At 48.5% G+C, this 22,086-nt stretch overlaps 1 protein-coding gene across 6 annotated transcripts in view; it reads right to left on the minus strand.

The window, feature by feature from the left end:
- The window catches only part of bckdhb (branched chain keto acid dehydrogenase E1 subunit beta), a 536,758-nt gene that overhangs the window by 282,495 nt on the left and 232,177 nt on the right, over positions 1-22,086 (minus strand). The window contains exon 9 of one of the 6 annotated variants that reach the window (XM_085997681.1): positions 9,840-10,178. The exons of the other annotated variants lie outside the window; for them this stretch is intronic. Within the exon in view, the coding sequence (XP_085853807.1) occupies positions 10,167-10,178 (12 nt within the window). The 3' untranslated portion in view covers positions 9,840-10,166. Of the gene's footprint in view, positions 1-9,839; positions 10,179-22,086 lie in introns of those variants that run through there. 6 annotated transcript variants of the gene reach the window in all.

Here is a 22,086-nt window from a genome sequence, read left to right on the forward strand (position 1 = left end):
CCCTCAATAATCCCCTCCTTCAGGAGCCACTCCACTTCGGTTTTGATGAAAACCCTGTCCCCGGCACTGTATCGCCTGCTCTTTGTGGCGATGGGCTAAACAGTAGGGGGGGGGTGGGACTCTGAGTGTGGAGAGGTTGCATCTGATGCGCGGCGGGCAATTTGGAGGCTGCTGGCTGCGGACTGTGAGTGGGGGGAGGGGGCCACAGTACGCCATCGTAACGCTTTTGAGGTGGCACTGGAAATCCAACCCCAGTAGGACGGCAGCGCAGAGGTCGGGCAGGACCAGGAGTTTAAAATTATTGAACACAGTCCCGTCTACTACTAGTGTCATCACGCAGTAGCCGCCAATGCCCGCTGACTGGGACTCGGAGGCCATAGAACTCCGCTGGTGCGCAGGCAGGACTGGGAGAGAGCAACGCCGCACCGTGTCGGGGTGGATGAAGCTCTCTGTGCTCCCGGAGTCAAAAAGGCAGTTTATTGCATGGCCGTTTACCTTAACGTCCATTTTGGACCGAGCTAGTTGGTGCGGTCTCGTTTGGTCCAGCGTAACAGAGGCCAGCGTAGGGGTCGGTGCGTCGCTGCGGGTATCAGATGGGGGGGGGGTTGGCGGTCTGCTGCGTCCCGGCTGGTGTCCAAGATGGCGGCGTCCATGATTCCCATGTGGCTGGAGTCGTCCAAGGTGGCTGCTGCTGCGGTGGTTCGCACATGGCTGGGGAGGCCCAAGATGGCGGCCCGCACGCGGCGCTGTTGGGGGCCCAAGATGGCGGCTCGCCCGGCCCACACGCGGCGCTGCTGGCGTTCGGGGTGGCTTTGGCCTTGCAGACGCTGGCGTAGTGTCCCTTTTTCCCGCAGCCCGAGCAGGTCGCATTCTTCGCCGGGCAGCGTGCTCTGGGGTGTTTGGCCTGGCCACAGAAGTAGCATTTCTGGCCTTGGGATACTGCTGTCTGGCTTTGGGACACTGCTGCGGTAGTTGGGCCGTTGTTGGGCTGTGGCTGGGGTGGCACGGTGCTATGGGGCTGTCCTACCGTGTCCCAGGTTGTCGTTCCCCGCGGCGTCCACGGTGCAGAGGAGTAGGCATCCATGCCCCGGTAGGCTGCGTCCAGCGTTAGTGCGATTTCGGAGGCTTTGTCGAGGGTGAGGTCACTCTGCTCCAGCAGTCGCTGTCGGGTGTAGTTGGACCTGTGGCCCGCTACGAAGGCATCCCGGATCAGTTCCTCCGTGTACTTAGCGGGCGTTACCGCCTTACACCCACAGGCCCGGCCAAGCATGGACAGTGCTTGGAGGTATTCCTCAGTCGATTCCCCAGGTTGTTGCTTGCGACTCCCCAGAAGGTGCCTGGCGTATACTTCGTTCACAGGGCGTGTGTACTGGGTCTTGAGGAGCTGGAGGGCGGCTGTGTACGAGGTCGCGTCCCGGATGACTGAGTACGCTCGGTGGTTCGCCTTGGAGATCAGGACAGACAGTTTGTCCGCATCCGTTACGACCGCAGTGGAGGCAGTCAGGAATGTCTCGAAGCACGTGAGCCAGTGAGCAAACTTGGTGGAAGCGTCCGCTTCCCGACTGTCCAGGTCCAGGCATGCTGGTGTGAGGATCTTCTCCATTATAAAAAATTTAGTTAATAAAATTGATGCGCCATCAATTACTCAAAGGACTGAGGTTAAGCGAGTAACAACCAGGCTTTTATTAACTAAAGAATGAAGGTCTTGTCTCGAGTGGTCGACCTGTCCAGAATACTAAGGGACTGGGAGGTAGTCACTTATGATGTAAGAAAAAGGAGTCTTACCATCAAGTAACTTTAAAGTAAGCTTTAAGTAACTTATAAACACACTATATACAAGAGAGGTCTTTACCATGCCTCTGGTAGAAGCCTCTTACAATACTGAACAGTCCAGTATTTATACCAGTCCAACAGGAAGTGACATATGACAGGAAGTGAGGTATGTACATAGTTCATAGTTCACAGGAAGTGATGACATAACTTCCCGGAAGTTATTATTATTATCACAACTTATATACCTGGAATAGTGGGAGGAGTCAGCCGAGGCATGTCCAGACCTGTACCTAGTGGAATACACATACACATACAGACAGATATAACAGTGGTTTACCACACAGCATTAGCGGGCTTCCCCATGGTGCAGGGCGCCATTGACTGCACGCATGTGGCTTTGCGGGCACCTCTAGAGAATGCCGAGGATTACCGCAACCGGAAGGGCTACCATTCGCTCAACGTGCAGTTGGTGTGTGACCACAGGCAGCTCATCCCAGCTGTCAATGCCCACTTTCCAGGCAGCAGCCACGATGCCTTCATCCTGCGCCAGACTTCTGTGGCAGACATGTTCGAGGCCCAGCCTCACCCACGAGGATGGCTTCTCGGGGACAAAGGCTATCCTTTGTGCACCTGGCTGATGACCCCGCTCCATGCGCCCAGCACCCCTGCTGAAGAGGGATACAATGAGAGCCATCAAGCAACCAGGAACATCATTGAGCAAACAATCTGCGTGCTGAAGCAACGGTTCCGCTGTCTGGATTGTTCCGGGGGAGCCCTACAGTACTCGCCTGAGCGAGTCTCCCATTTCGTTGTCGTGTGCTGCATGCTGCACAACCTGGCTATCCGCAGGACTCAGCCACTGCCAGCAGACATTGGAGGACCACCAGAGGAGGAGGAGGAGGAGGAGGAGGAGGAGGAGGACCAGCACAGGAGGGAGGCAGAAAGTGCAAGGGCCGCCCGTCGGCGGCTTATTGCAAGTCGGTTCTAGGCCCCCTCTCAGGGAATGGCTTGTGCCAATGGCAGAAGATGAATGTAGCCGCTCCACAAGCCCTCAGCCGAGCAGGGCAACCAGGACTTCCAAAAGAAAGCATGGACAGTGCGATTTAAGAAAATGTTTTACTATGATACCTCTGTGCCCTTCCCACATGACAAACTAATGGAGAGAAACCCCCCCCAAAAACACCAGTCTCGGCCTTTAAAAGTAAAACAAATATACCAGTCTCGGCCTTTAAATATGAAACAAATACACCAGTCTCGGCCTTTAAATATGAAACAAATACACCAGTCTCGGCTTTTATAAGTAAAACAAAACATTTGGCCACACCTTCTACTTTTTCCCCTGCGAGGGTGATCCGTTTCGCTTCCGTGACTGGCCCCTACCCGCCCTGCAGCTCCTCCTCAATGGGACCCCAGTGGCTGCAGCAAGGCTGGGGGAAGGCTGCTGAGGGTCAGATGGTGAGACGGCAGATGCCCTTGGGGGTCGGCCTGGACCAGCTCTGGGCCTGGAGGGGCCGGCTGCTGACTGCTCCAACTCTGCTTAGGCGGCAGCAGTCTGTCCAACGGCTGGTGGCAGCTGCAATGGAGGAGTGACAGTGTTGGCTGCAGGAATGCTGCCAACCTGACAGATCACAGGCACTCCCTGGTCGGCTGAGACATTGGCACGCGCACGGGCCAGCACTGCAGCATGCGCAGCAATCTGCTGAGGCACAGACTGCTGGGCTGCTGCGGCACAGCGAGTGCCCCGGCGATGCCTGGCCGATCCAGCGAGTCTGGCAGCAGTTAGTGCCCGTGTGGCCCTGGTCTGTGTCTGCATGACAGCAGCCAGTGAATGCACGGCACGACTGAGCACTTGGCTAGAAGCCGCCTGTGAAGCAGCAAAGTCCTGCTGACTCCTAGCCTGTGCTGCCGCAATGTCCTGCAGACTCCTGGCCTGTGCTGCACTGAATTGTTGCAGACTCCTGGCCTGTGCTGCACTGAATTGTTGCAGACTCCTGGCCTGTGCTGCCCCGAATTCCTGCACACTCCTTGCCAGTGACTCTATGGAGTCAGGCATCCTTGCCACTGCAGCCATGAGCTCAGTGTGCCTGCGCTCAGCCTGGGCGCCCATTTCCGCTAGGAGCCACACCTCCTCTGCGCTCACCGTAGCAGGACTGGAGGCCGCACTCACCCTCCGGGGAGAAGGCCGCCGAGCTTCCCCACCCCTCCCGCGTTGCTGCAGCCCTCTGGTCCCCGGAGCTTCACTATCCTCCGACCCTTCCCCCCTGCTCCCCTCCAGGGAAGACGTGTCACCATCATGGCCATGGGCTGCCTCGGCTGAGGGTGCCCCTGATGGGCTGGCTTCCTCTTCCTCCTCCTCTATGTCAGACTCGGACACAGTGCCAGCTGGAGGGGCCGCCTTCTCACCTGGCGAGTCACCATCTGAAAGCAGGGAGGCACAAGAGTTGCTTTAGAGTGAGGACAGGACGGCAGCAAGGGAGGCATGAGTGCTGCTGTGCACTGCATTGGTTCGATAGTGGCAAAGGATGCTGGCGTGAGGCGCAAGTGGAAAGGGAGAGGTCAAAAAGGTGATGACCTTACCATTGGTGCCCAGAACAGGGTCAGCATCTCCAGTGGCGACGGGGCCACTCAGCCGGCCTGCCATGATCCGCTCCACTCGCTGCTCGAGGTCGCTCAGCTGTTTCAGGTCAGGACGGCCTCCCCCGGTCTGTCGCTGCTGTCTTCTGTTATGCGCCAGCTTGGCCTGCAAGAGAAAGGACCGCCTCTAAGTACAGTGTCAAGCCCTGATCTTGCCCGCACTGCCTCCCATGGTCGAATAGCCCTGACAGTGTCTAAAGTCCTGATTGCGCAAGTGCTTTTCTTGACAGTCCCATAGCTGCTGGATGAGGGCTGGCCATTAGGGCTTTCAGACCTGTTTGGCCATAAAGTGACGTGCACATGCAGGGATGAGGAGGATACTGGAAAGGGTACTCACCCTGACAACCCGAGTGAGGTCGTTGAATTTTTTCCGGCACTGGGTTGGTGTCCTGCCAACCACGTTGTTGGACGTGACCCTGTTTGCCACATCCCTCCATGCTTTCCGATATTCGGCGGGCAGCGGCCTCCTGCCACCCTCAGGGAAGAGGATATGGCGCCTGCGGTCCACTGCGCCAACCAGCAGCCTCAGGTCATCCTCGCCGAAGCGCTGCGCTCTCTCCCTGGCCTTCTCCATTCTCCTGGGCGTGGAGCTGTTCCAGAAGCAGTGTTCAGGCCTTGCCTTAGGGTTGCAGTGTGCAGGGCGTGGCAGCCAAGCAATTCCACCCTCCCCCTTTAAGTGCTGACCGGCGCCTGACTGTCTGGCCTCAATGAGCAACTCGCCGCACCTGCGCTGCGCCCGCCTTTGGTGTTTGCGCCCCGGATCGCCAGCTTAGCGCCTAATGATAGTTGTGCATCGCCTGCTTTAGCGCAGCAGCAACCTCTTGGGGCGATGCAACTGAATATCGGCGAAGGTGGCGCTAAGTTGCGCCGGGCGCAAAAGTTAGCGAACGCCATGCTGTAGTGCCCCAAACGTGGCTATACTGAATTTCTAGGGGGGAAGACAGGGGAAGATGAACTAGAGCAGGGGTGTCCAAACTATGACCGCTGGGCCATTTCTTGGCCAAGAAGCTCAAGAAATTCACTTCTATCTGCACATATTTATTATTTGTTGATTTGTCCCATTTGTATTCCATTAGCTTGGATGTTTGAATAGGACTGGTTTCAGCACGGCCTTCTCATTGATGGATAAATTCTAAATCAGAACCCCAAAACTGTTAGTATCCACAGCTTGAGATATGCACAAATTAATTGGAACATGAAATTAAACTTTGTATGTGGCCCAGGAGGCTTCATGGTATGCACCAGGCTGCTCACAAAGTCAAAGGGCTTGGACAACTGGAGAAAGAGAGGAAAATACTGCTTATTTAAGCTTTTCACTCCACAGGTGATGCAAAACAGAATTAATGCAATCTAACTTTCTATATTTCACACCATTAGCCTATTTTATCAGACACAACCAACTGATTCTTTTCTCCCACTGCCAATTTTTAATCTGATGCAGATTTGTGAAAATGTTAGGATCACGTGCTTACTTGCCTCATCGCACCATCTGTTTGGCAGTTGCTTTTAGACCTCAGGCTGCTGAACTGTATACAGTGGACACCCTCTTAAATTCAATTAGTTGCCAGAAATTATGTTGATTTTAAGCTGAAATTAACTTTAAAGATCTCAATGATGGTTTACATACTACCACAGTGCACAGTTAGACTCGGGGAGGTGTTGAATAGAGTCCCAGAGAAATCAATGCTTAGTCCTATATTGTTATTTTCTTATTTACATAATGGCCTCGATATAGAAATCAATTGCAAGCTTGTTAAACTTGCAGGTGATACTAAAATAGAATAATGCAGTAGGGACAACAGATATTGTTGAGAAATTGCAGAAGTATTCAGATTGGTTAGTCAATTGGGCAGGTAAATAGCAAACAAAATTTAATACCAACAAATATTGTATATTGGAAGAAAGAATGAACAAGGTGGGTCTACAATGAAAGGAACAGAATGAGCACAGGGAAACCCGGAAAAGACCAGATACTGACAACCGATGTGTCACTTTCAATGACTATTTAATGTGAAGAAGTAATTTTAAAAAACAATAGAATGTGGGACATATAGCCATAGTAGTGGAGCATAGCTTTACAGAAGTTATGCGGAGGTTTTACAATGCAGTGTGCAAATCTGGTGACCATACTTCAAAAGTTGAAATCATGTATTGGAAGGGGTGCAGAGATGAGAAACAAAATGATCCCAAGTTTAAAGGATAAACTATTTGGAAACATTAGAGGAGTTTAAGGTCCACAAATATGGTAGTTAAGGAGCAACAGCACCAAGATATTTAAAGTATTAAATGGCTTAGCTAAGACGAATTCAGAATATTACTTCAAGGTGGTCAGTCAGACCATTAGAACAAGAGGACATAAATTATTAGGTAAAGGTAAATTTAAAATACATCATGGAAAAAATATTTTTACTCAAAGGATGATAAACATTTGGAATGAACTACCAAGGAAGGTAGTGGAATCAAAGAAAATACAAGTTGTAGTTGGATGCTTGGCTGGGTGTGCTAAAACACCAGAGGACATGTTCATTAAGTTGGGTCACTCTCTCTTGCCCTTGACTTTTTGCTACACTAAATTATACTGATAAATTCACAAATGGATGTTTTATAAACAAACGTACCTGTATAAGCACTTTGAGTACAATGCATAACTACAGCAAAAAATAAAATAGGCTTTTACAGGCAAGTCAAGGAAATGTCATCAGCACCCCAAGTTAATTCTTTCCAGCAATATCTGTCTGTGCTCCAGAGTGTCACAATGATGATTATCCAGCTCCAGAGCTACACACTTTCATAAAACGCAGCAAACCGGGATAATGGGCTTTCCAGCATCTAGACCACTCTATGACCCACATCCTACCCTGCACAAAACCACATACAACCATCACATATGTCCTCACTGGCCTCCACTGGTTCCCTCTCCCAGGGACTTCAAAATCCTTATCCATCTTTCCATATCCAAATTGCAGTGTACCTCGGATATCTTCTCCAACCCTACACCCAGCTTACCTGTCCTTGTTCTGACACTGGTCCACTGCCCTGCTCGTCCTCTACCGAATCACTGGTGGTAGATACACCTCTACATTTTGGAATTACCTTCCTAAATGTCTTTGCATTGAAAACAGAGTGTCTCCACCTTTTTAAACAGTGTCTTTGGTTATCTCCCTTAACTTCTCTCCTGCTTTCTGCTTAGTGTTAACCACTTTGTAAGTCACATGGAACTTGAAAGACATTATGTGAATCTCAGCTGTTGCTCTTGAAGGCGACCTTTAAATTATAGTCAATAAAACTAATTTAAAAGTTTGAATGCATATAGAAAACCAAGGTTATGCTGCAGTAGACATGGAAGAGAATCTCTAAACTGCCTCATAGAACTCGTGCCATATTACTTTCCACCAGTAAACACATTCATCTGACTAAGCAAGAAGGTACCAACACTCTCTCATCGCAGTGAAGAAATGCTACATTCAGCTTCCTAAAGTTGGTTGCTATTTAAGGTAGGAAAGGAATATTAGGTCACTAAACAGTGCTATAAGAGGAAGCTAGAAAGTGAGGCAGCAAAAGTGATATGGATAGGGTAATGTCCAAAACTATTCCAGTGAATGCAATGGGGGTCTGCAGTTTTGAACTAACTAAAAGTAGCAATGCAGGTTAATAAGGCTATAAAAAAGGCAAACAAAGCACTGGAGTTCATTTCTAGAGGGGTTAGGGTTGCAAAATTCTGGGAATTTTTAAGAGGAAACTTTCCATGGGAATTTAGAGTTTTTTTTGCACACTAATGGTTTTTGTCTCTGACCCTTATATTATCTTTGTCGTCAAAATAGACATACTGTTCCATACAAATAAAAACAGGCTTTCAAAACTTTATTTAGGTTATAATTTTGAACTTTATTGAACCCCCACAAAGAAGACCCATCTAAAATAAAATAAAAAGAGCGTCAGCTTATTTAGCCCCTTTGAGTCTTCTACTCCTCATTGCTCCTCCTGATTCTCTGACGTGTCCATTTCCTCCTCTGTGTCAGTGTCTAGCTGTGTGGTGGACAGTTCTGTATCTGGCTCAATAAGTTGTAGGTTCGCCCGGATAGCCACCAGTTTCTCCACTCTCTTGTTAGTCAGCCTGTTGCGCACCTTTGTATGCGTATTCCCAAAAAGTGACCAGTTTCGTTCAGAGGCCGCTGATGAAGGTGGGATTTGGAGTATCACCGATGCAATAGGTGACAGGGCCTCAGATGCACAAAGTCCCTTCCACCAGGTATGTGCACTGATATGCTTGCATGATTCCCATATCCCATCCCCATTCCAAAGACCTTGCTTGGTAGAGAACTTTGCCAGACTTCCCAGAACTTTGCCCACATCCAGATTGAGATGGTGTGAGAGGGTAGAAATCACACTGTAAGCGCTGTTGATCTGTTCTCCAGAAAGTATTGGTCTCCCAACATGCTTTGGGTCCAGCATGTATGCTGCAGCATGAATCGGCTTGACACAAAATTCTTGACGCATCTGTATGAATTGAACAATTGCCTTCTCCTCTGCTTTGAGCAGCAGGGATGTGGGTAGGGCAATGCTGATTTGTTCTTTTAAATCAGTAAAAAGCCTGAGAACATCTGACAAGACAGCGTCATCTCCTTCAATCTGAGCAATTGCAGATGCTACTGGTGAGAGTAGTTTAAGGCTGCTAACCACTCTCTCCCAAAACACATCATCCAGCAGTATTTTCTTGATGGTGGTTTCCATATCCCCAGACTGGGATATTGCCATTTCTTGCAGCGACTCCTTACCCTCCAGAAGGCTGTTGTACATTATGACACCACCACCCCATCTAGTGTTGTTGGGCAGCTTCAGTGTGGTGTTCTTGTTCTTTGTCATTTGCTTGGAGTTGTAGGTTGCTGCAACTACCTGTTTTCCCCTGACATACTTAACAACTTGCTTGGCTCCATTGTACAGTGCTTCCATGGTTCTCAAACCCATGATGTCCTTGAGGAGCAGGTTAAGCCCATGAGCTGCGCACCCAATAGACGTAATATGAGGGTAGGCCTCCTCCACTTGAGCCCAAGCAGCCTTCATATTCGCAGCATTGTCAGTAACTACTGCAAAGATCTTTTGTGATCCAAGATCGTTGGATAAATGCTGCTGCATCTTTATGGCATTCTTTACATATGGCTTTCTACAGTGTTTGCACATGTACACAGTCTTTCCATCTTTAATGCCTGGGGTAAAATGCTTCCACACATCCGACGGTAAACGTGGCATTGTTCTATGCAGAGAAATAAAGGGCATTCATCTCTGTGTTGAACTGCGGTCGATCAGCATGATTGCAACAGGGTGAGTACATTTTTGCTGATGCTCCATGTGATGGAAGCATGACCTGTACACACACGACGCTACATCACCAATAGTGTATTATTTTGTATATTTTAAATTAAAGGACAACAGAGTTCAACAAGTAACTGGTTTATTTGGTATAAAGTCTGATTTACTTACTGCATCATCACAACATCAGCAGAAAACAAAATGACTCCCCTCAGGACCCCTAACCTGGATCTTAAAAAAACTATAGCAGTCTTACAGATGCCTGCAGGCCAATCACAATTCGATATGCAAATATTACAAATAGAGGGAGCTAATCGCTCATCCACCCAATCAGGACACATTTGTTCACAGTCACACACAAAACTTGTAATTATTAAAACAAGCCAAGTAAGATAAACATATATTGATTAAGAAATTCCTTAATAATTAAGATTCCATCTCTGTTAGTAATTTTAAGAGAGGACCTGTGGAAAAAAAAGAAAGAAATACAAAAAAAACAATATTATGCTAGCATGTGCTTTTTTGGGCAAAATTCCCAAAATAAACTTCCCGTGGAAAATTTCCGGAAATTTACCGGAAACTTTCCACCCCTTTGCAATCCTAAGAGGGGTAGAATTGAAAAGCAGAGAAGTTATGTTAAACTTGTATAGAACCTTGGTTAGACCACACTTGCAGTACTGTGAACAGTTCTGGTCTCCATATTATAAAATAGGATATAGAGGCACTGGAGAAGGTGCAAAAATGATTTACGAGAATGATACCTGAACTGAGAGGTTATACCTATTTGGAAAGAGTGAACAGGCTGGAGCTCTTTCTCTAGAAAAGAAGACTGAGGGGTGAACTGTTGGAGGTCTTCAAGATTATGAAAGGGTTTGATAGGGTAGACGTAGAGAAGATGTTTCCACTTGTGGGGGGAACCAAAACTAGGGGCCATAAATATAAGATAGTCACCAATAAATCCAATAGGGAATTCAGGAGAAATTTCTTTATGCAGTTAGAATGTGGAACTTGCTACCACAAGGAGTAATTGAGGTGAATAGCATAGATGCATTTAAGGGAAAGCTAGGTAAACACATGAGGGAGAAAGGGATATGTTGATGTGGTTAGATAAAGAAGGGTGGGAGGAGGCTCGTGTGGAACATTAGTACCAGCATGGACCTGTTGGGTCAAATAGCCTGCTTTTGTGCTGTTAATACTATGTAATAAAGAATGGATACAGGGGGCAAGACTATGCAAAAGCATGAAAGCAGTTGTATGTGCAGAGCACCCAACCGGCAGCATGCTTTCCTGGAATCGAGTAACTCTAAGTTGCAACCGCATTACTGCCAGGATGACTCTATGACTATGACTCTATGAGGATACCTTCCCATCCATAGTATCAAGGAGCAGACTAGCAACAAAGAGACCACTAATTCTGGTGGATAACTTTTCAGGTAAAAAATAAACCTTTTCAAGTCTAAGATACATTTTCTGAACATATATTTTTGAACATAGAAAGGAGGAGCAATGCGAAAAGAGAATTGTCTCCATCGATCTTTATTCCATTTTAAGCAAACATTTTAACATACAAGAAAAAAAGTTATCCTTTTCTGTAGCTTTCATGATAAAAATAGATGTTTATTTAAGAGGTATATCATGGACACCCTGTGGACCAAATGTGGGGGTTGTACTTCACAGACAAATGCCCATCTCACTTGTTGTATCTGCTGCCACTCCCAATTTTTTTTTTAGCATGACAAAATGGTTCCCCTCTATATTTCAATATGACCTGCCTTCTCAATAAAACTTGTTGAATAACATGAGCCACTTGATTTGATACGAAGCACTGAAACAATTTAGTCTGGCACTCAGAAGTCGTTTTCTTTAGTACATCCTTGCCACACAATGTATTTTGTAACCCAGCTATATACTTAACAGCTAAATATTTTTTGCATAAATGTATGTTTTATACATACTTTGAAATACAAATAGATTTTGACTGAAAGAGAAAAAGAGGGAAAGTACCTATATATTTTAGTCAAAAGTAATTATATCCTTCAGACATTTACAAAACATATTCTTTAGATTTTTTGAAAAGCATGAAATTTTAACTTAATACACAACTGCTTTCAATATGAAATTTAAAATCAATCTGAAAAACTAACCTAGAATATTCACATTAAAAAGTCCCAAAGCATTTCTCTGCAGACTGAATGATCTACACCAACAGCTGCTTTTGTGTTTGTGTAACATTTGCTATTTAAACTTTCCATACAGGGCACATGTGCAATCCACATAACTTCAAAAGCAAAAATTGTCAGGAATTCCCTCAAGGGCTGTGAATTATACACAGATGGGGACAATAATGGCACTGTAGAGACAATTCTCAGCACTCAAATGCATTATCACTTTCAAGCTATTGCCCCAAATATCAACATTTTAATGACTTTTGAATTCTCTGATGTTCAGTAAGTAGGCAATGGGATTCTTCACATCTAATATAGTGAGAAGCATAAAGTTTGTTCCCACAAATGGAATATTTACAAATATAGTGTCTCTTATATTTATGATTAGTTGGGGAGTAGTTTATAAATCATTCACCTGTTTCATGGTTGCTGCTTTAGTAAAAATCCCATCAGTCATACCAACCGAGATCAATAAATCTGCATATCAACTACAAGAAGTGTGGGTGTAAGAAATTTGTATACAAGAAAGTGCAATAGGGAAGTGGTACTACATGCTAGATATTTGTGTTCCTGAATATGTTCCTTTATTATTTTTTAATTAATGACAAAAATTGAAAGTGCAATACTTGAAGCATGGAAGAGAGACAGAGTGGAAATACAAGCTAGATGCAATGTTTACATTTAGATAAATAGATAGATTGGTAATAACAGTACCATGCAGTGGGGAAATGGGGAAGCAAACCAAAGCTGCACAAAATAGGCAGAAAATATGAAAATGTGAAATAAACCAGATTCATGGAAGATCAAATCTAGATTGCATGTCCAGATTGTGGAGGGAAGTGCACGTATGATTGATGTGATATGCTGGTGGCAGTCTAGAATGCTGCTCCAACCCAGCATGTTGATGGTCCTCTGACATTATTTGAAGTGGTAGGCAGTGCTTTAAAGTATGTTCTAAGCATATACTGAAGCAGCAAATGTAAAATAGCAAAAATGTCAACTTAGCTCAGTTGGTAGCACTCTTGTTTCTGAGTCAAGAGCTGTGAGCTCAAGCTCCACTCAGGATCTGCATACATAATCTAGCCTGACAGCCCATTACATTGTTAGAAATGCCTTCGACCTGCTAAGATATTAAACCAAGGCTTTATCTTCTTTTTAAAGGGCCCATGGCAGTATTAGAAGAGCAAGCAGTTCTCCCAGGGGCCTGACCTACATTTCTCCTTTAAGCAAATACAGATTGCCTGGTTATTCATCTCATTTCTGTTTGTAGAAACTTGCTATGAACAAAATGGCTGCCACACTTGCCTACATAACAAATCACAGGGTCATATGCATTTTTCAGGTGGCTCCCAGGCCATGCACAAATTGGCTGTCACGTTTCCCTGCAGTACAACGGCTACGCTTAGAGTACTATTGGCTGTGAAGTGCTTTGGGACGTTCTGGGATTGTGAAAGATGCTATGTAAATGCAAGTTTGTTCTTTCTTGTTGAATGAGGTCACCATGTCAGGCTCGTGCTAATTTTTATACCACTATAAGCATATAGGATGGCAATATCAAAAATAAAATGTAATATCAGCTAAGTTTTAAGCCCAAGTCTGAAGAGTCAATTTGATTCCTTTATATGTTTATGCTGGGAACAAATCAAAACATGTTTCTAATCTTAAAACTGAGAGGTTTTTTTTCTCTGTTAAATTGCAAATGCATGACAAAGTTGGAACTAGTATCCTTCAACTTTCTCTGATCAAAAGCAGAGACACATTCTGATTTCAGGAGTGATCTCATACTCTGGGATCTTTGCTTGATGAAGTGGGTAATAATTAATTGTTGTTCCAGTTTTTTCACTGCAATAAATTTCCAGATGTCTCCACTTGATTCTGTTGTCAAACTGTTACCATTTGAAATGGCACTAACATAACACAGAATCCCACACTGTGCATACAGCTCAAGTGCAGCTTATTTGCAGAGTTGTTAAACTGAAGCAACAAGCAGTATCTTAATTAACTAAAGTGATTTTAATTATTATACTTAAAAGATCTGAATACTTTTTATCGCCACCCACTCGGAATCACAAATTCAATTACATTTTTCCTGCATTTTTTGCTTCTAATTGTGACATAATAATTAGCAATTAAGAGCAATATATTTCAGTTAGTGATCATGATAAATAGAACTGCCCATACCTATAAGCTCTCCATGAGTTTTTGTAATTGAAAGAAGTCCAGTGAAAGACAAAAACACAGCTTCTAGATCTCAGATCACTAACGAGAAAATTTGGATGTCTAAGAACAAACAAGAGTGTGCACTAGAGAGATAATGATTTCCACCAGCATATAGGAGACCGCACAGCAAGTCTCTAAATTTGCTATTGAAATTTAGCCAGATGTCAAATCTTTTAACAAATGCAATGCATGAAATCCAACAATTTTACTGGGTTTTTTTACACTGATATCAGGGTTTCCTCCAAGATGGTAAGAAGTGTGTAAACTGCACAATATCACTTGCTGACTTTGTTGCAAGTTTGTAACAACTATATTTCTTTGAAGGAAGTAAATTCATGCTAAAAAGAACAGTAACAACACTTGAAAACAAATTAATTAGCTGTAAAGTATTTTGTGGGAAATGATGGGCGCTGCACAAATGCAAGTCCTGCTTTCTTTCACTTGGATTTCCATAGCACCTTTCATGATCTCCGGACTTCCAAAGCACTTCACAACCAATGAATTACTTTTGAAGTAACAACAGAAAATGCTGGAAATACTCAGCAGGCCAGGTAGCATCCGTGCAGAGAGAAACAGAGTTAACGTTTCCGGTCTGGGACCCTTCATCAGAACTGCAAAAAGCTGGAGATGTAACAGATATTAAGCAGGTGCAGAGACAGGGGAGGGGGGGGGGGGGCAGGATTAGGAGGGGAGGAAGGAATTGAAAGAACATACTGTGCTTATGTAAGAGGCAGGAAAGATAAAATACTGTCAATGACCTCATCTTCTCTGTAGGTCTTCCCTCCATGGCCGCCAACCTCATAGTCCCCCAACCCCGCACAGCCCGCTTCTGCCTCCTTCCCAAGATCCACAAACAGGACTGCCCTGGTAGACCCATCGTTTCAGCCTGTTCTTGCCCCATGGAACTTATCTCTTCCTATCTCGACTCTATTTTTTCTCCCCTTGTCCAGTCTCTTCCCACCTACATTCGCAACTCTTCCGACGCCCTCCGTCACTTTAACAGTTTCCAGTTTCCTGGCCCCAACTGTCTCCTTTTCACTATGGATGTCCAATCCCTCTACACCTCCATCCCCCACCAGGATGGCCTGAGGGCGCTCCGCTTCTTCCTTGAACAGTGGCCCAACCAGTCCCCATCCACCACTACCCTCCTCCGCCTGGCTAAACTTGTTCTCAGTGAACAGCTTCTCCTCTGACTCCACTCACTTTGTCCAAATTAAAGGTGTTGCTATGGGAACCCGCATGGGCCCTAGCTATGCCTGCCCATTCATGGGATATGTGGAACATTCTTTGTTCCAGTCCTACTCAGGTCCCCTCCTTCACCTCTTTTTCCGGTATATCGATGACTGTTGTAAGATTTGCAAAATTTCTACATTTCCCCAAAGGTTGTTATTAATAAAAAGGGACCCTGCGTGGACATTTTAATTAAAAAGGGTACCCAAGATGGCGTCCGCGCCTTGTGGCAGAAAGCCTGTGAGATTTTTAAAACTTGGACTCTGTGGCACAGGCAGCTCGTGGAGAAATCGAAACCAAAGCTGCAGTTTCTGTGAGGAGAGACTTTGCATTTTGAAAACCAGACAGGACTTTGAATTATGTATTAGATCAAATCGGAGACAGATCAAAACCCAGTTAGGCCTATAGTTAAGGCCATCAAGCAGTTTGCATAAATAATCGGGAACAGCTTAAGGAAGCCATCGAGGCTGGACAGGCCCGTCAAGGTGTATTAATAACAAAACAAGCCAATTATCAGACCAGTAGATGCGATTGCTGGCCATCTAAAAACCGTTAGTTTAGATTGCTACCATTATTTAAAATAGCCCGCCAAGATTAAGACAAAGAACTAACCTGATTTGGCGTGCAGATAAGGGCCATCTTAAGGAGTATAACTGAAGGCCCGGGGTAGCAATCGCTCTCTTCTTCTTCTTGCTCCTCGCCCTCATGGCTGCTGCTCTTCCCCCGTCCCGCGCTTACCCCCTGGCCTATGCCCGTGCCTTTCCCGTCTCCATCAGGAAACGCCCGACGGACAATCCAGGCCAGGCGAAGCGGGACGCAACGAGGCGAGATGAATTGGGAAGACGAATTGGGAAGACGATTGAAGACAAGCTTCGAATGATCGGGCCTTCAGTTCAGCTAACCTGTGACTATCTTCATGCAAACTTCAACTGCCGACCGAGGAAGAGGAACCATCATCCCGGCAAGGTAAAGTACCCAAGCAGAGACTTTGGCCCAGAAATTCAGTATCGCCACGTTTGGGGCGCTACAGCCGGACGTTCGCTAAGTTTAGCGCCCGGCACAACTTAGCACCACCTTCGCCGAAATTGAGTTGCATCGCCCCAAGAGGTTGCTGCTGCGCTAAAGCAGGCGATGCACGACTATCATAAGGCGCTAAGCCGGCAGGCCGAGGCGCTAACACCGAGGGCGGGCGCAGCACAGCTGTGGCGAGTTGCTGATTGAAGGCAGACACGCTGGCACCGGTCAGCTCTTAAAGGGGGAGGGTGGACTTGTTTGGCTGCCACGCCCTGCACACTGCAGCCCTGAAGCAAGGCCTGACCATTGCTGGGTCATCATTTCTACGGCCAGGACCGTGCAGAAGGCTAGGGAGCGAGCGGAGCGCTTCAGCGAGGGTGCCCTGAGGCTACTGGTTGGCGCAGTAGAGCGCAGGCGACCTGTCCTCTTCCCTGACAGTGGGAGGAGGCCGCTTCCCAGCGAATACCGAAAAGCCTGGAGGGAGGTGGCAAACAGGGTGACCACCAACAGCATGGTTGCCAGGACTGCACTTCAATGCAGGAAAAAGTTCAACGACCTCACTCGGGTTGTCAGGGTGAGTACCCTTTCCACTATCCTGTTCATCCCTGCATGTGCACCTTAGTTTCTGGCCAAAGGGACCTGAAAGCCCCAATGCCCAGCCCTCATCCAAGAGCTATGGGACTCTCATGAAAACCACTTGCACATTCAGCACTTTACACACTGTCAGGGCTATTCCACCATGGGAGGCAGTGCAGGCAAGATGAGGGCTTCACACTGTCAGGGCTATTCCACCATGGAAGGCAATGCAGACAAGATCAGGGCTTGACACTGTCAGGGCTATTCCACCGTCAGGGCTATTCCACCATGGGAGGCAGTGCAGGCAAGATCAGGGCTTGACACTGTACTTAGAGGCCGTCCTTTCTCTTGCAGGGCAAGCTGGCCTACAATCGCAGGCAGCAGCGACGGACCAGGGGAGGCCGTCCTGACCTCAAAGAGCTCAGCGACCTGGAGCAGCATGTGGAGCGCATTATGGCAGGCCGGCTGATTGGCCCCGTCACCAGTGGAGATGCCGACCCTGTTCTGGACAGCAATGGTGAGGTCATCACCTTTTTGACCTCTCTCTTTCCACTTGTGTCTCACACCAGCATCCTTTGCCACTATCGAACCAATGCAGTGCATAGCAGCACTCATGCCTCCCTCGCTGCCGCCCTGTCCTCACTCTAAAGCAACTCTTGTGCCTCCCTGCTTTCAGATGCTGATTCGCCAGGTGAGGAGGCGGGCCCTCAAGCTGCCACTGTCAGTGATTCTGAATTCGAGGAGGAGGAAGAGGAAGCTGGCCCATTAGTGCCACCCTCAGCCGAGGCAGACCATGGCCATGATGGTGACACGTCTTCCCTGGAGGGGAGCAGGGGGGAAGGGTCTGAGGAGAGTGAAGCTCCGGGGCCCAGCGGGCTGCAGCAACGCGGGAGGGGTGGGGAAGCTCGGCGGCCTTCTCCCCGGAGGGTGAGTGCGGCCTCCAGTCCTGCTACGGTGAGCGCAGAGGAGGTGCGGCTCCTTGGTGAAATGGGCGCCCAGGCTGAGCGCAGGCACACTGAGCTCATGGCTGCAGTGGCAAGGATGCCTGACTCCATAGTCACTGGCAAGGAGTGCTCAGGAATTCGAGGCAGCACAGGCCAGGAGTCTGCAAGAATTCAGTGCAGCACAGGCAAGGAGTCTGCAGGACTTCGCGGCAGCACAGGCTAGGAGTCAGCAGGACTTCGCTGCATCACAGGCGGCTTCCAGCCAAGTGCTCAGTCGTGCCGTGCATTCACTGGCTGGTCTGATGCAGACACAGATCAGGGCCACATGGACACTAACTGCTGCCACCCTCGCTGGATCGGCCAGGCATCGCCGGGGCCCTCGCCACGCCGCAGCAGCCCAGCAGTCTGTGCTTCAGCAGATTGCTGCGCATGCTGCAGTGCTGGCCCGTGCGAGTGCCAGTGTATCAGCCGACCAGGGAGTGCCTGTGCTCTGTCAGGTTGGCAGCATTCCTGCAGCCAACACCGTCACTCCTCCACTGCAGCTGCCACCATCCGTAGGACTGCTGCCGCCCAAGCAGAGTTGGAGCAGTCAGCAGCCGGGCCCTCCAGGCCCAGAGCTGGTCCAGGCCGTCCCCCAAGGGCATCTGGCATCTCACCATCTGACCCTCAGCAGCCTTCCCCCAGCCTTGCTGCAGCCACTGGGGTCCCATTGAGGAGGAGCTGCAGGGCGGGAAGGGGCCATTCGCGGAACCGAGGCGGATCACCCTCACAGGGGAAAAAGTAGAAGGTGTGGCCAAATGTTGTGTTTATATATGAAGGCCGAGAATGTTTTTTTTAATATATGAAGGCCGAGGATCATGATCATTTTTGTTTAACTGTTTTTTTCATTTTCTGAAAGTTGTGAGAGCCAGTTATGCCTCTGACTGTTTTTTGGGGGGTTTATCTGAATTAGTTTGTCATGCGGGAAGGGCAGAGTTTGCACAGTAAAAAAATTTCTTTAATCACATTGTCCATGTTTGCACTTTGAACTATTTGTTGCCTTGACCGGCTGAGGGCTTGCGGAGCGGCTCCATTCATGTTCTTTCATTGGCACAAGCCATTCCCTGAGAGGGAGCCTAGAACCGAGTTGCAATAAGCCGCCGACGGACGGCCCTTGCACTTTGTACCTCCATCCCGTCTTGGTGCTCCTCCAATCCTTCTCCTCCTCTGGTGGTCCTCCAATGTCTGCTGGCAGTGGCCGAGTCCTGAGGATAGTACTGTAGGGCTCCTCCGGAACGGTCCAGACAGCAGAACTGTTGCTTCAGCATGCCGATTGTGTGCTCAATGATGTTCCTGGTAGCTTGATGGCTGTCATTGTATCGCTCTTCAGCAGGGGTGCTGGGCGCACGGAGCGGGGTCATCAGCCAGGTGCACAAAGGATAGCCTTTGTCCCAGAGAAGCCATCCTTGTGGGTGAGCCTGGGCTTCGAAAATGTCTGCCACAGAAGTCTGGCGCAGGATGAAGGCATCGTGGCTGCTGCCTGGAAAGCGGGCATTGACAGCTAGTATGAGCTGCCTGTGGTCACACACCAACTGGACGTTGAGCGAATGGTAGCCCTTCCGGTTGCGGTAATCCTCGGCATTCTCTAGAGGTGCCCGCAAAGCCACATGCGTGCAGTCAATGGCGCCCTGGACCATGGGGAAGCCCGCTATTCCTCCAAATCCCATTGCACGCTCTTGCTGCTTGTCCAGGGTCATGGGGAAGGAGATGTACTGACGTCTCCTGAAAAGGGCATTGGTGACCTGGCGGATGCAGCAATGTACCGCAAACTGGGAGATGTTGGCAATGTCCCCAGTAGCGGATTGGAAGGAGCCGCTGGCATAGAAGTTGAGTGCCACCGTCACCTTCACTGCCACCGACAGAGACGTCCTGCTCCTCAGCTGTGGCTGCAGATCTCTGCGAAGCAGGTGGCAGATCTCAGTAACCACCTCCCTTCTGAATCGCAGCCTCCGAACACACTGCTCCTCAGACATGTTCAGATATGAGAACTGCTGGCGGTATACCCTGGGTGGGTAAGACCTCCTGTGCCGACGCGGCCCTTCTCCGTCTGGCCATGACAAGCACTCTCTCACAGCGTCTCTGAGCCCTTTGAATGCAATGCAGTAAGCCAACGTTTCCACCCACTGCAGCCCCCATTATATGTGGCGACTCAAGGCTATGGCACTGCAAGTTAAATCCAAGTGCAAAGCTCTGGCCTGAAGCCAGAAGTACCTGTGCGAGCGCTGAGTCAAAGCAGAAAGCTCTCTCCCTTTGTCTCTCTCCAAATATCCGTCTCTCACACAGGATTGCCACAAAATGGCTGCCACTTATAATGCAGGAGACGTCCCCTTTAAATAGCGCCGCCTGCGCCCCGCAGCACTGGGAACCGTTTCCCTCTACGTGTCGCTTGGGGCGCCAGGTGCACAGAAGGGCGGCGCAACTCAAGTTCCGGTTCGGGGCGCACCAAGGGCATTGCACCATGAAATGACGTCAGGATCTGCGCGCACAGCTGAGCGGGCACTGCGGTTTTGCGCCGCCACTAAATCTTGAGTGAAGTTTGCGAGAGGCGCAGATCGCGCCGCGCCCGGGCGCTAGCCGCTTAGTGCCCCACTTCTCCTCCTCCTAAGGTGCTAGCGGCTGGCGCTAATAACTGAATTTCTAGGCCTTTAACTTTGGGGTACTCGTACCTGGACAACGCCCTTGCAGCACCCGGAGACCACGTGACGACGGCAGGCTCCAGAGAGCACAAAGAGCGAACCCCACCGCTGTTTTGAGGTCAGCAGATCTTCGATTGGCGAGCATAAATTCTGGCCCCTCATAGCTTAATCTAGTTAGGTATAGGGGGTGGGATAATGATAAGGGGATTGTTAAGATGATTGTTTTCCCTCAATGTGCCGTGTGTTCCCCATTCCCTGTATAAGGCTAGTTATTTGTATTCTCCTGTGATTTTACACTAGTAACTTCTCATAAGACTGTTATTATCCTGTTTAATAAAATCTTGAGTTTTGCTTCCATCCAAACCACCTGTATACTCGAGTCTTTTCTGTATCGCCGCCTGTACCCAAGTCCGGTGTCTAGAACCCAGGGGCGTGGGAGCGATTCGAACCGCTCAAACAGTCAGAGGCATAACTGACTGGGCGTACGCGCCAAACACCACCCCCTACAGAAATGGTGACCGCGGCAGGACACCGGCAACAGGGTTGCGATACAGTAGACAATGGTTCGGATGAGCAAACCATGATGGAGGAAAGGATTTCTGATTATGTGTTTAGCAAGGTGAATATCACTAAGAAGTGGATCACCACTCTGTTAAAGGCTGGGTGTCCGGTAGATGCAGCAGCTAAGTGGACAGAGGGAAAGGAACACAAGAATTCCTTAGAGAAGGCAGTTTGGCTGATGTGTTAGAAAAAGCAGGTCCAGCTTTTGGACAGGCTCGTTGCAGCACCAGTAGTCAAGTTAAGGGAGTCAGCCCTGGAGATCCAGGATAAGGCTCTCGCAGGGGAGAAGTTATTAGTACCTTTGCAGGCTTTGAATCAGGAGAGAGTGCATTTAGTGGGAGAACACAAGGCCCAGTTGGAATACCTACGGTGCCAAGTCACCGAGGCCATGGGAAATGAGTTAAGGTGTGGGAGAAAAACGCCCGCTTGGCAAGGCAGGTTAGGGAACAGGAAGAGAAAGTACAGGAGGTAAAGGCAGCGTACAAGTTCGCGAGCGAACAGGGGTTTGAGGAGGCAGACCACGGCCCCTGTAGAGAGAGGATAGAAAATCTGAGCCGGGCCCTCCGGAAGGCAAAAGGCTCATAAGCCCAAAGGCAGGCCAGGCAGATTTTATGGGGAACGAGGGGAGGACAGTTCCAACGTCACCGGTATTGCTTATGGACGACCCAGTTGATAGAGAGGAGACCTCACGGCCACCACCCGTAGCGCCAAGTTTCAGCGAGGTTTGGCAGCAAGGGGGGGTGGAATCGGGAGTGGAGGTGGAGGTAGAGCAGACCCCGCCCGAGAAGTCAGAGCCGGGACCAATGTGCCCAGCACGGCATCGGAGGTTCGGCCCACCCGCCAACGGCGACAATGAGGGACCCCTCCAAAACCAGTTCGTATTACCCTTCAACACCCAACAGCTTAGGGTTATGGTCAACCATATCCCGAAGCTCTCCGAAAAGGGAGACCCCTCGATCCACGTCAGGGAAATAGAGCAGACAGCCA

The sequence above is a fragment of the Somniosus microcephalus genome, chromosome 9, assembly GCF_052327205.1.
Source record: "Somniosus microcephalus isolate GS21.2 chromosome 9, FLI_Smic_1.0, whole genome shotgun sequence".
Lineage (NCBI taxonomy): Eukaryota > Metazoa > Chordata > Chondrichthyes > Squaliformes > Somniosidae > Somniosus > Somniosus microcephalus.